The sequence below is a fragment of the Sceloporus undulatus genome, chromosome 10 (genome assembly GCF_019175285.1).
Source record: "Sceloporus undulatus isolate JIND9_A2432 ecotype Alabama chromosome 10, SceUnd_v1.1, whole genome shotgun sequence".
Classification (NCBI taxonomy): Eukaryota; Metazoa; Chordata; class Lepidosauria; order Squamata; family Phrynosomatidae; genus Sceloporus; species Sceloporus undulatus.
In genome coordinates, this window is record NC_056531.1 from 683,322 (window position 1) to 694,984 (window position 11,663).

The 11,663-nt window shown below is 49.8% G+C and overlaps 2 protein-coding genes across 3 annotated transcripts; one reads left to right on the forward strand and one right to left on the reverse strand.

Moving 5' to 3' along the window:
- Positions 1–24: 24 nt before the first annotated feature.
- Positions 25–8,990, forward strand: P2RX6 (purinergic receptor P2X 6). Of its 2 annotated transcripts, XR_006100873.1 has the most exons (13): positions 25–1,626; positions 2,560–2,710; positions 2,802–2,873; positions 3,303–3,378; positions 4,179–4,272; positions 4,450–4,530; positions 4,845–4,986; positions 5,475–5,584; positions 6,211–6,304; positions 7,771–7,836; positions 7,999–8,076; positions 8,471–8,783; positions 8,888–8,990. XR_006100873.1 is itself a non-coding variant. In XM_042441459.1 (12 exons), exons 1-12 carry the CDS (start codon positions 1,505–1,507, stop codon positions 8,510–8,512), a joined length of 1,128 nt encoding a protein of 375 aa, XP_042297393.1. In that variant the 5' UTR covers positions 25–1,504; the 3' UTR covers positions 8,513–8,881. The 2 variants fall into 2 exon arrangements, 1 of the variants encoding a protein (XP_042297393.1); XM_042441459.1 differs by lacking the exon at positions 8,888–8,990 and having other exon boundaries at positions 8,471–8,881.
- Positions 8,991–8,994: 4 nt separating this feature from the next.
- LOC121916430 (transmembrane protein 17B-like) lies at positions 8,995–11,109 on the reverse strand. The gene is made up of 4 exons (XM_042441465.1): positions 10,918–11,109; positions 10,559–10,662; positions 10,044–10,157; positions 8,995–9,374 (listed from the first exon to the last, which is right to left on the reverse strand). Exons 1-4 carry the CDS (start codon positions 11,033–11,035, stop codon positions 9,042–9,044), a joined length of 669 nt encoding a protein of 222 aa, XP_042297399.1. The 5' UTR covers positions 11,036–11,109; the 3' UTR covers positions 8,995–9,041.
- Between the last annotated feature and the right edge of the window lie 554 nt (positions 11,110–11,663).

The window sequence follows — 11,663 nt, forward strand, 5'->3', positions numbered from 1 at the left end:
AGAAAAGCGGCTGAGGCGATTGGCGGGGGAGGAGCCTCTAAGGGGCCTCGGAAGAGCCAGGTGACGTCACCCGCCGCTTAGGTTCACCTGCAATGGACGGGCCTGGTGACGTCACCCGCCGGTTTGGTTCATCGGCAACGCGCTGGTCGTCAGCCCCTTCGGTGTTGGAGGTCGCCGGTTCGAATCGCCCCGAGGCAGCCCTTGCAAAAGTCCTGGGGTTTAGGTCAAAATTGGCAGACTAAGCTTTGGGCTCAAGAGTGCCTCCAGTCAGTGGTTTGAGCGTTGACCTATGACTCTGGATCTTGCCTTGGCCATGGAGACCCTTGGGGCAGGTCACACTCTCTCAGCCTCGGAGGCTGGCAATGGCAATGCCCGTCTGAAGAAAGTGGCCAAGAAAACCCCAGGACAAGGGCCCTTCTTAGGGTCAAATAAGTCGGAAATGACTTGACACTTCCCATCATCCTCACAAGGCACAGCATGTGGGGGGGGGGGGTCTTGGAGGACACTTCCCATCATCCCCAGACCATGCAGCGGTTGGGGGAGGTCTCCCTGCAGCCTGTCTGCGCCCTTGGCCCCCTCAAGCCCCTTTCTGGGAATTCCCAGAATCCTCGAGCCCTCCTCCAGGGCCATGGGCATCTGGGTTGGTTGGGGGTGATGGGAGTTGTAGTCCCAAACTCAGTCCCTGCACTCGCTGAGGGCGCCACCCCTTTCCTTGTTGTCCTGGAGCGCCCTCTGGCGGCAGCAGAAAGGGCGGCGTCTCCCCTCCAGGCTCCCCTTCCACACTCTCTCTCTCTGGCGCCCTCCTGTGGCTTCATCGCCAAAGAGCAGCCGGCTAATATTTTATCCGGATAAGATCTTATCCCTCCCCAATTCCCTCCCGGACTTGAGAGCTTGTAAAGGGGACTTTGGGGAGGGGTGGCGACTCCCAGGATCCTCAACGGTTGGAGGATTCTGGGAGCGATAGTGCCACGGTGTGGCTTTGACACATTCTCATACACCCCAATTTGGCAGAAACAATTTTCCATGAATCCTTTGCCGTCCCACTTTCTCCGCTGCTTTGAAAATGTGCCGGTTTCTCTCTTTTCCTTCCGCTTTCCCCCTTTGGCCCTCAGCTGGCTTCAAACTGATGCAAAAGGGGTTGGCATGCAATGCCCTCAGCAAGGAGAGAGGAGAGGAAGAGGCAGAATCGTGCCCTTCCCAGTCAGCTCAGGCAAAAGCAAACTGGTGCAGCATCGCCTCACTTCTCTGTTCTTTCGCCGTCTTGATGCCTCTCAGATGCCTCCCTGATTTTGCCAAGGCATGTGCCCTTGAGACACGAGATACTGGTTTGGATTTCAGAGCACCAGTCTCCCTTCTGCAGTGCCAAAGGATGCTCAGAAAGATGCTCATCTCTTGCACATCCCCCCCCCCCCAGGTTTCCTTTTAATTGCCAGCTGGGCACCAGGCCAAGGCATGCTCTCTGCTCTTCTGTCCAAAGCTCCTGGCATTTCCCTGCCAGCCGGCGATGGAGGAGGCCTGCTTGGGCCTTCTGGATTACAAGACAGAGAAATTTGCCCTCACCAGGAACAGAAAGGTGGGCCTTTTGCACCGCCTGATCCAGCTGGGCATCCTGGCGTACATACTTGGGTAAGTGGAGGGCATCAGGATGGGCATTGGCGGGCTTGGCAAAGGTAGTATTGCAAGTCATGGGCGTTTCTGGAAGGAAAGGGGACCGACAACATTGTGGACTGCAGCCTAGAGGTAAAAGTGCTGCAGTGCCTGGCATTATCCGACACAGCCTCCAGCCTCAGAGCCTTCAAGCACTTTGTAAAGACTCCAAGCATGAGGAGAGTGGCAGAAGGTGATGCCCATGCCAATGTAGTCTAAAATTTAAAGGAGCACATGCCAGCAATCAGAGGGCGGGGAATAAGTCACAGCTCCCATATTATTATGTACTAATTTATTGAAGATAAATTCATTTATTGAATACTACGACTCTGGAGACCAGGGTTCGAATCCTGGCTCAGCCGTGGAAACTCACTGGGCGGCCTTAGGCAAGTCCCACTCTCTCAGCCTCAGAGGATGGCAAGGGCAAACCCCCTCTGAAGAAACAGGCCAAGAAAACCCTGTGATAGGTTCCCTTTAGGGTTGCCACAAGCCAGAAATGTCTTGACGGCACGCGACAAGAACCACAATTGATTTCTTCCAATCCAGCCGTATGTCTGAACAGCCTGCCATAAACACAGGTTGAACAACTGGACTTAATTGGGCTGAATTGGACTGAATCTTGGAAGCCGAAATACTGGGAGAGCCCCAAATCCCATCTGGCTTGGAAAGCTTAGCAGGGCCGGGCCTGGTTAGGACTTGGATGGGTGCCCACCAAAGAATATCCAAGGCTGTAAAGGACAGGCTCGTCTCTCCTAGGGCAAGCAGGAGTCAATCGGATGAGCTGGAGAGGACAGGTCTCATGGGGCTGCCACAGAGAAGGCCCTGCTCTTTGCAACCTATTAGGAAACCTATTAGGCTCATCTCTCAGGATGGAGGTTTCTGAAGCTTTGGGCATCTTATTCTGTCTTGCAGATGGGTGCTCCTGGCCCGAAAGGGCTACCAAGAAAAGGACACTGACCCCCACGTCTCTGTCATCACCAAACTGAAAGGGGTTTCGGTGGTACGCATCCAAGAGCTCGGAGATCGGCTGTGGGATGTGGCGGATTACGTGAAACCCCCTCAGGTAGGCTCCTGTTTGGGGATGAGGCTTAATCCAATCGATGCATGTTACAGGAAAGTAAATGTGGCCTATTTTTTTGGTAAACTCTTCCTAGGGAGAAAATGTATTCTTTTTGGTGACCAATTTCATTGCCACGCTGAATCAAGTGCAAGGCTTGTGCCCAGAGGTAGGTTGCTGGCTGCTCTTCCATAGCAATTTTGCTTTCAGAAGCCACCCACCTAAGCACCTCTCTGCCATCCATCAGCTCTCGGTCTCTTGTATGTTGTAGACAAGGAGCCATCATATCTAAATCTGTGTTGGTCTGGTTGTCCCAACCTCATAGAAAACAACTTGAGAGCATGTATACTGTCTTTTTCTTATGGCGAATGCTATATTTCTGCCAGAAAATGACCACAGAGTTGCACTGGAGGACCCACAGATGCCTGTGGTCATCTTCCAGCAGAAGATGAGCTTTCATAAATGCGGAGATCTTTAAGGTGCCCCAGCGTTCTTTGTCCCGTTTTTTAAAAAGCCCCGGCAACGTCCTGTAGTCATGCAGCACTGTCTTGAAATGATACAGGTGTCACAAAGTTTCCTTGTCACCCATCTTGTTTAGCATCCTTCGATCCCGGATGGAAACTGCAGGAACGATTCGGACTGTTCTGCCGGGCAGCCAGTAGTCCATGGGAATGGTAAGTGCAATGGTTTTGGTCCTAGAGTGCATCCACATTGTAGAAATTATGCCATTTGACAGCCCTTGAAGTGCTTTAGCTCCATCCTATGGATGTAAGATTTGTTCAGAGGACGTTTGCCGTTGCGTTCCCCTGAGGCTGAGAGCCTGTGACTTGCCCATGGTCAATACCCCAGGCCACAAATGTATTGCATTGTGCTGTTTCTTTGGGTCTGGACTGTGATCTCTCTGGGGTATCTACAGGTGTTTTCATAGACTGAAACCCCTGTCTATGGGCAGTCTGGCTCTCCCTATCCGTAACACTTGGCATCTGCTGGACATGTGCCTGTGGACGATGCCACCAACATTTAATCTGTCCCTCTAAACAAACTGGTGAAGAATGTGTTTTTGGATAGCTGATTTTCTATGTTAATGTCTAATAGGTTAGGAACACATCTTAACAGGTGGTTGGTACAAATCCTTCCCTAAATTTCAAGTCCCTGCAGCGCATGCGGCGATGATCAGCATAGCCAGGTGCCACAGTTAGACAAGTTGAACACTTAGCATTAGATAAAACTGTAAAGGCGTCTGGAAGACATAAGCAAAGAAAGTTGATGTAACAAGCCAAGGAGGTGAACATAGTGGGACACTTCGCACATCGTCCTAATCCTCCTTGTACAAAGTCTGCAAAGGGATCGTGTAGCCCCTTTGAGACGAACTGTGCAAAAGAAGTTGCAGCGCGAGATTTCGTAGCCTAGGCCAATTGCTTAGGTGGCAGTCAAAGCAAACTGGGACTGAGGTTTGGGTTTTATTCTCTTCCAGGGATCAAAACGGGAAAGTGTGTGCATTTTAACAATTCTCACAGCACCTGCGAAATCTATGCATGGTGTCCAGTGGAAAACAAGATCTTACCTAGGTACCAAAATCTCGTCTTGCTTCAACTACTGCTGCATGGACAACATTGCTGGCTCTAGGGGCCAGTTTCCTTTCGATTCAACATCCCATCCTCTTCTGTGCGGATGGTGCCATTTTGGCTAAACTAGAATCATCACGCGTCTTTCATCTTTTTCTTTCGTTGCTGTTTTCTCTTTAGGAAACCACGCTTGGCAGAAGCAGAAAATTTCACCCTCTTTATTAAAAACACAGTCAACTTTTCCAGGTTTAACTTCTCCAGGTAAGGGTTGTGATCCTTCAGTGGGCTGGTGGCTGCCCAAGGTGGATACTGTTCCCCCCCCCCCCCCCGAAATGTTGAAAGTGTGGAGGACTGGTTGTTTTGGGGGTCCCTGGTTTTGCCTTTGATCAAATTAACCTTTTGCAAGGTTTTTATATTGTCCAAAAATCTTGCAAAACCAGAGCAGGGTCAGTGGAATGGTCAACCCCTTTTGGGTTAAAATCTAAACTTGTATAAAGAGATCCATAAGCCATCAGTAGAACTTGCTCCTGCAACTGGTATCCTGAAAGTCCTCTTGAATTCTTGGTGTCTCTTAGGGCCAACACTTTAAAAACAACTGATGACTCCTATTTCAAGGGTTGCCAATACAACGCTCTGGATAGCCCTTACTGCCCCATCTTCCGTATTCACAACATGGTGGAGGCTGCTGGCACAAGCTTTCAGGAGCTGGCCCTCAGGGTAGGTCCCTTTCCCAGAATCATAACCAGTGTATTGGAACTGTATCATGAAATGTGAAGACTGGGGCATTGGGGTTCCGCTTTCTTCTTTAAAAATGAAGCTGATTTCTCACTGATAGAATTAGCCATAGGGAAAAAAAAGTCTCAGTCCAAGATCTTGTTGTCTGGTTGTGCAGTGTGACATTATGCCCATGGACTGCATCATACTGTTGTTCAGCTATTAGGTATCGCCCTTTACTGTCTCCTTTTGTAACAACTTTTCCAACTTTCTAGCCTCAGCACAGTCGTGCCCATTATTACTCCCAGTAATGCCCATTAAAGTGATGCACTTGTGCACCGAGGCAAGGAGGGGGGCCTGGAGCTGTTTTGGCCTTAGACTCCACATTGTTGATGTAAGATCTCAGCCCTAGGATGGTATGTTGTACAACCTGTTGCTTAACAGATCCCTAACACTGTGCCTTTTTTGTGCTTTTGTGGCTCCTGACGCAGGGGGGAGCCATCGGCATGCGTATCGACTGGGATTGCAACTTAGACCAGGCTCCTTCGGCGTGCCAGCCTCGCTATTCCTTCAATCTCCTGGACAAGGAATTCAACTTCAGGTGAGAGAATCCATAGGCCAGGGGATACGAATAAAGACCCTCAGGATGTAGCGCATAATATACAGTTCTATTCTCTTAGGCCAGCATGACTAATCTGCCTGCTTTCCTCCCTGCTGTGCAAAGGCCCTTGAAAATTGCACAGCTTTTGAGGAGCGTTTGCAGTTCCGCACTTCATTCTTTTCTTCCCCAAAAAGTGCATCTGAGTTTTTTTGCCTGTGCAGATAACATGATTGTCTCTATGGGGGGAGAGGATAGAGGCAAGAGGTTCATTCAGACCCCAAATTCTAGCGTCACTCCACCTGAAAACTTCAGCAGATTATTAGAAATTAGAGTTGAGGCATCCAAAGCGGAGGAAAAATGACCTGGGGGATGCCAGCACAGCAAATGGAAGAGTTCTCGATGTGAATGGCAGAATGTCTCACTCTCAGCAATTGTAGAAATTTGAGGCCTGGATGAAAGTTTCCTTTGGGCAGGCCATGCCCTCATCCATGCCAGTAGCTCAACCGCTCTCTCAAGACCAGACGGCTGAGCCAAGTGAGGGGCCTGCAAGTGCAACACAAATCCTGAAATGAATTTCCAAACCTTTGCAGGGATGTTATTCACCCACTCGCCTGATCTCTTTCCAGAACGGCCTCCTATTACCAGGACCCACCGTACCAGCCCTCCAGGAGCCTGCTGAAACTCTACGGCATCCGCTTTGACATTTCGGTCCACGGCCAGGTGAGGCCCTGAACTGTCCTATCCCTGGTGGGATTCCCACTGGAGCAGCTCAGCGGGAGGCCTATTCATCATCCCGGTTGTGGCCATGAATCAGGCTCTGCTCCTGATGCCTCCACGGGAGCCTTGCGCCCAAGCTGTGCCTCCACCTCCGCCTTCCGGTTTGCTCAGCGTCTCGCCTCCCTTCTCCGCAAAACATTTGCAGATCTCCCGGAGATGCTCAGCTGCCGTTAACCTTCAGCCCCTTTCCCACCCACACCCCTTTTTCCCTCTTGCGGCACACAACACGACAAGCATGAAAAATTAAAACGGTTGCATTGCTTACAAAGTGGAGGGGGCATCTCCTAATTATTGGTGCCTTTCTTATACCATGGACAGATATTCTGGTCAGATCGCATCAGAGCTTTGCCTACTATGAAGTGCGGGCATCGCCAGGTTGAGTTGGGCACATTGAAAGCTTGAAACCCTGGAGCAGGGCTGCCAGTTGTGCATGTAGACCAGGAGTGGGCAACCCCAGTAGATTCAAGGGGGCAGATTTCTGTCCATAGGCCCTTCCAGGGGCCACACTGATTGCCAAAATGGATGTAATAATAATAATAATAATAATATTTATATCCCACCTCTCCCTACGGACTGAGGCGGGTTACAGTAAAAAGAATTAAAAACACATAGCAAAACCTTTCCCATGCCAACTTGCCTGGCTCATCTCCTGACTCCTTCTAAGTCTCTCTAAATCCTGGATGACATCCCTCCCTTCCTTGCAACCCAAGTTCAAAGGACAACCCTCTGGCCCTTTAAACTAAGCACTAAGCTCCTCCCCTTCAGAGCCAGCCAATGGCCTTTTACCGACTTCTTTGCTCCTCCCCGTGCAGAGGATTTAAAAGAGGCCAGCCACTGGCTCTCCTTCACTTGTGAGACAGAGGAGCAGGTAAGGTTGGTTAAGGTGGCACCTCTGGTGAATCCTAGGGTGCATCTGCACTGTAGAAATGATGCAGTTTGATACCACTTAAACAGCCATGGCTTTCTTCTACAGAATCCTGGAATTTGCTGTTTTGCGAGGCACCAGCATGCTTAGAAGGCAAAAGACCTTGCAAGACTACAAATCCCAGGATTCTATGCAATGGAGCTACAGCACTTAAAGCAGTATTAAATTGTAATCTTTGTATGGTGTAGATGCACCCTTAGCTTTCCACACCCACAAAGCTATTTCTGCAGCCCTCACCCCCAAGGACTGGTCATTGCCCAAGGAAGGGGGGGAACCCTCTCCAGCATCGGTTTTTCTGCCAATCAGTTGGCAGTCTTAGCCTGACCGTGCTCCATATTCTGTCTTCCTTCGATGTTTGCTTTCACCTCAAATCCCACTGGACTTTTGAGGTGAGAAATAAATAAATCCATAAAGTCAACATGGCATCGACGTGGCTCTTCTCTCCCATAAGGCTATTCTAAGCGATTGCCCTTCTCCATTTTAGGCTGGGAAGTTCAGCATCATACCCACCGCTGTCAACCTGGGAACGGGAGCAGCATTTCTTGGTGCTGTAAGTATGCCTGGGTTGACAGCAATAAGCAATGCAATAGAGCTGGGAAAGAATGGGATTGTATTCCAACTGATCCTTGCCAGCCTCCAAGAGGCAAAGTCTCCGGAAGGTCCAACATGTTTTGGTTTCTTGAGTAACAAATGTTGCCTTTTGCCTCGCTAGGCCACCGTCGTCTGTGATCTTGTCCTGTTGTACCTCGATACCAAAGCTGAATTTTATCGAAGTGAGAAATACGAGGAGGTAAGAAGGAGAAATGAACCCCTGCCCCTTTGCTTCTTGGTTTGGGGACTGTTTTTGAACACCTTTCCTCTCCCCACAATAACCTTTGTAAATCAAGAGCAGGCAGGAGGTTGGACTGCAGCTCCCAGCCTTCCTTTCTGTGGGCTCTGCTGGCCAGGACTTCTGGGAGTTGTAGTCCAACAAGGTTGGGCAAGCTGGCCTAAATCGAAGCATTAATCCCAACCAGAGTAGATCTACTGTTCTAAACCAATGGGAACATGAGGGCAGAGTTACAGAGAGGGACAAAATGAGGACAGCATTTTAGCTCTCGCTGGGTTGGATGGGCAAACTGTCAGAAAGAATTGTACAGCCTTCCTTGGCACACAAAAAAGGTCCCCCTCCTTGTCTTTTGCAGGCAAAGCCACCGAAAGACAAAAAGGTTAACGCGGCCACATAGCGACACTAAACTTAGAAAGAAAGGCCTAAACTTCCAACAGACACTCAAGCGGACAAGATCTCCACTTGCACACTTTGGATTAGAAGGGACCTTCCTGAAAGTTGAGACCTGGAAGTCTAGCTGGCATTTTTCTCCTACTCCTATTGCCACCTTTCTGTGCTGGAGACAGAGGAGAGTTCCTGCCAGTCGGCGTAAGACGCATAAGGATAGCTGGACCAAGGAATTGACTCCATACCATGTCCCTGCAAATAGTCAAGCCCTCTCTTTTGAGGTGAGCCAGTATGACAGATCTAGTAGTTTTTTGCTCCAGAACCATCCAAGCAGTGAACAGATGACTTAAAATTGTATTTAATTTTACCACCATTTATTTCCTAGCTTTCTCCCAACACAGGATCCAAGGTGGTTTGCACAACAGGATTAAAGCAAGATCCAGCTAAAAACTAGATGCTTAAGAACAAAAAACAATTAAAGTTAGCCGTGTGCCAAACCTGCCGTAACGCTTCTTCATGGGGTTGGGGTAACAGGCCCATTAGGGATCCTGGGCTGGTTCGGGGCTGATGGGTACGGAGCTCTTCCAGCTGACCTCTCCCCACTGGCTGCCTCTTGCCATCCTTCCCGGCTGCCCCTCCTGATCGGCGCCTTCTTCAAATTGCTTCAGGTAGAACTGCATGGCCAGTTGCTTGGTCATCATCTTGAGGGCCAAGAAGGCAGCAGCGATCTCGGAGGCAAGGAAGAGGAGGAGGACCAAGTGCACAGCCATCTCCAGGGGCAGCCGGATGATGTGTTCGTCCGTCAGAATAAACAGGAGAACGGGCATCTCTATCAGGAAGGAGAGGAGGACAAAGCCAGCCAGTTCTGGAACCTGGTGGAGCCAAGGGGAGAGAGGGAGGCTATGAGCACTAAAGGGAAGCTCTTTGGCTCAAGGGTTCCCTTTTTGACATCTGCCCTGCCTCACCCCAAATGGGCCTCAAACGCAAGTGTCTACAGACCAGGATGGCTTATGCCAAAGCAAACCTGTGCTCCCTAAATCCAACCTTTTAATCCCAACTCAAGTCCACCCATTAGTTGGTTAGTCTCAAGAGTTAAACCCACCAGGTCTTCAATGAGGAGTCAACATGTTACCAAATTCAATGAATGGCATGGGACTACTTGAGTTGAGAGTAAAAATACATTGGCCATTGAATTTGTGAACACTTGGCAAGTCTACACTTGGGACAAACGCTTGGGTTTAGCCCCTCGTAGCGGTGCCTAGTGGCCACCATGTCCCAGATCTGCTCTGGGTTATAGTCTGAACTTTAAAAGGAGATGTTTCCAGTTGCAAGACCTAGTTGGTCCTAGTGTTCAACACCTTGGAGAGATTCTTTTTCCCCACCCCATTGACATGGAAATTACTCACTGGCCTTAAGCCTTCTCCTTTGGAAAGACTTCTTGTGTTCGCCTTTTCTGGTCTCCCACAACCCAGGTCTCAACCCAATATCCCTTCTCTGGGAGAGTCACCTAAGAGAGGAGTCCCTGTCTTGTCACCTCTCACCTTTTCTTGCAAATTTCCAATGTATCCAAGGTACAGGCGCAAGGTTTCCACTAAGATGAGCATCAGGTACGCCGTCAGAAGCAAAAACTGGTAGTAGGCAGGCAGCAGACAATACTGGAGCAGGATTTTAAAAAAGAAAGATTCTCTTTAGCATAGCTAGGGTTTGTGAGGCTATGCGACGTAGAGGGTGATGTAGAAACCTGGTGACTGCTTCCATCAGCCTTCATGGGCCTTGGTTTGCAGACTCCTCAGGCTCCTAATCTTTGGAAGCCCTTAGGCTTAACAGTGTCGTTTTTAAAACGTGTTGTGATCCATGCAGAATACAGTAGATCTAGTACTAAGATGGTCTGCTGCAGTGAAATTACTGGCACTGCTGTCTTCAGGTAGCACCCAGTGCAGGAGTCATTGGTGCCCATGGTCTTTTCAAAGACCCCATCCATTCAGTGAATTGAACCCCCCGACACACACACACACAAAAGTTACACAAAGCCCAGCCCTTACTGGCCCTTTAGTACCTTGAGCTCCAGCATGACCCCTTCCGAGAGGCACCAGAATGGAAGATAGAAGACATTGAAGTAGAGCATCATTTGTAGTGGCAGACTGGACAACACTGTGTGGCCTGAGCAAAATGCAAAAACACAAAACCCACCACTTTGGCAACAAAGCTTGAAAGAAGGGACTGGGGGGAGGACTCCATTGCCTAACATCCCCCAGCCAGCTGAAACCGTTTCCAGCTCTAGCCGGGCTTGGGCCTTGAATGTCACAACTGTTCTGTTAGAATGATCCCCTTCTGAAAATTTCAGCATGGGAAGGTGTCCGAATGCAAGGCCGAAGGTCATCCAGTCCACCCCTCCCTCTCTCCTCCACTTCCTACCTGGGTGGTAGCTCTGTGCCACCCCAGCGTCGCCCGTCTTGTTGTTGACAAAGAGGGAGCCACTGAAATTGGTCAGACCTCTCCGGAGGTTGGAAGGAAGGGGTGTCTGGAGCGCCATTCCCCTGAAGGAGGGATCCAACAGCCTCTCCTTCCTGATCTGGGTCAGACAGGGCAAGGAAGATGCTGTGCTAATTGCATTAACAAGGCTGGATGGTGCAGCTGTCACTTGGGCGCATTGCTGGAGATTAAGGCCAGAGTCCTGCTGGTGGAGGCACTTCTTCTAGGGTTGGGCAGCAGTGGCAAGACAAGGGAGGTCGAATCTGTTGGCTCTAAGCAGCCTGTTTCTCCCCATAGCTTCCCTTTCCCCCACAGACATTGCCCTCCAGCCTTTTCCCTCCGTCAATGCCTACCCTGGCATAGTTACCCCAGGGCTGTGCACCAACTGGGTCTTAAGCCATCTCATCCCCAGTGGATGAGAGAGGAGCAGAGTTGTGCAGAAGGCCTGCTGATCTGTGCCTCATCTTTGCAAGTTGTGCATCATATACTTGGCATTGCAGTTGTGTGGCCCATGCTTCATGTTGCAGCATTGTGTCATGTAGTGTACATTCCCCAATGGCACTCAATCACTGTCATCGGTTGCACAATGTTGCTTATCTGCATGGGGCAGTGTTGGCACAGGGTATTTCTGCACATGGACATTTACTCTAGTCTGGGTAGATATTGGATGGCAACCAAGGCATTTTTTA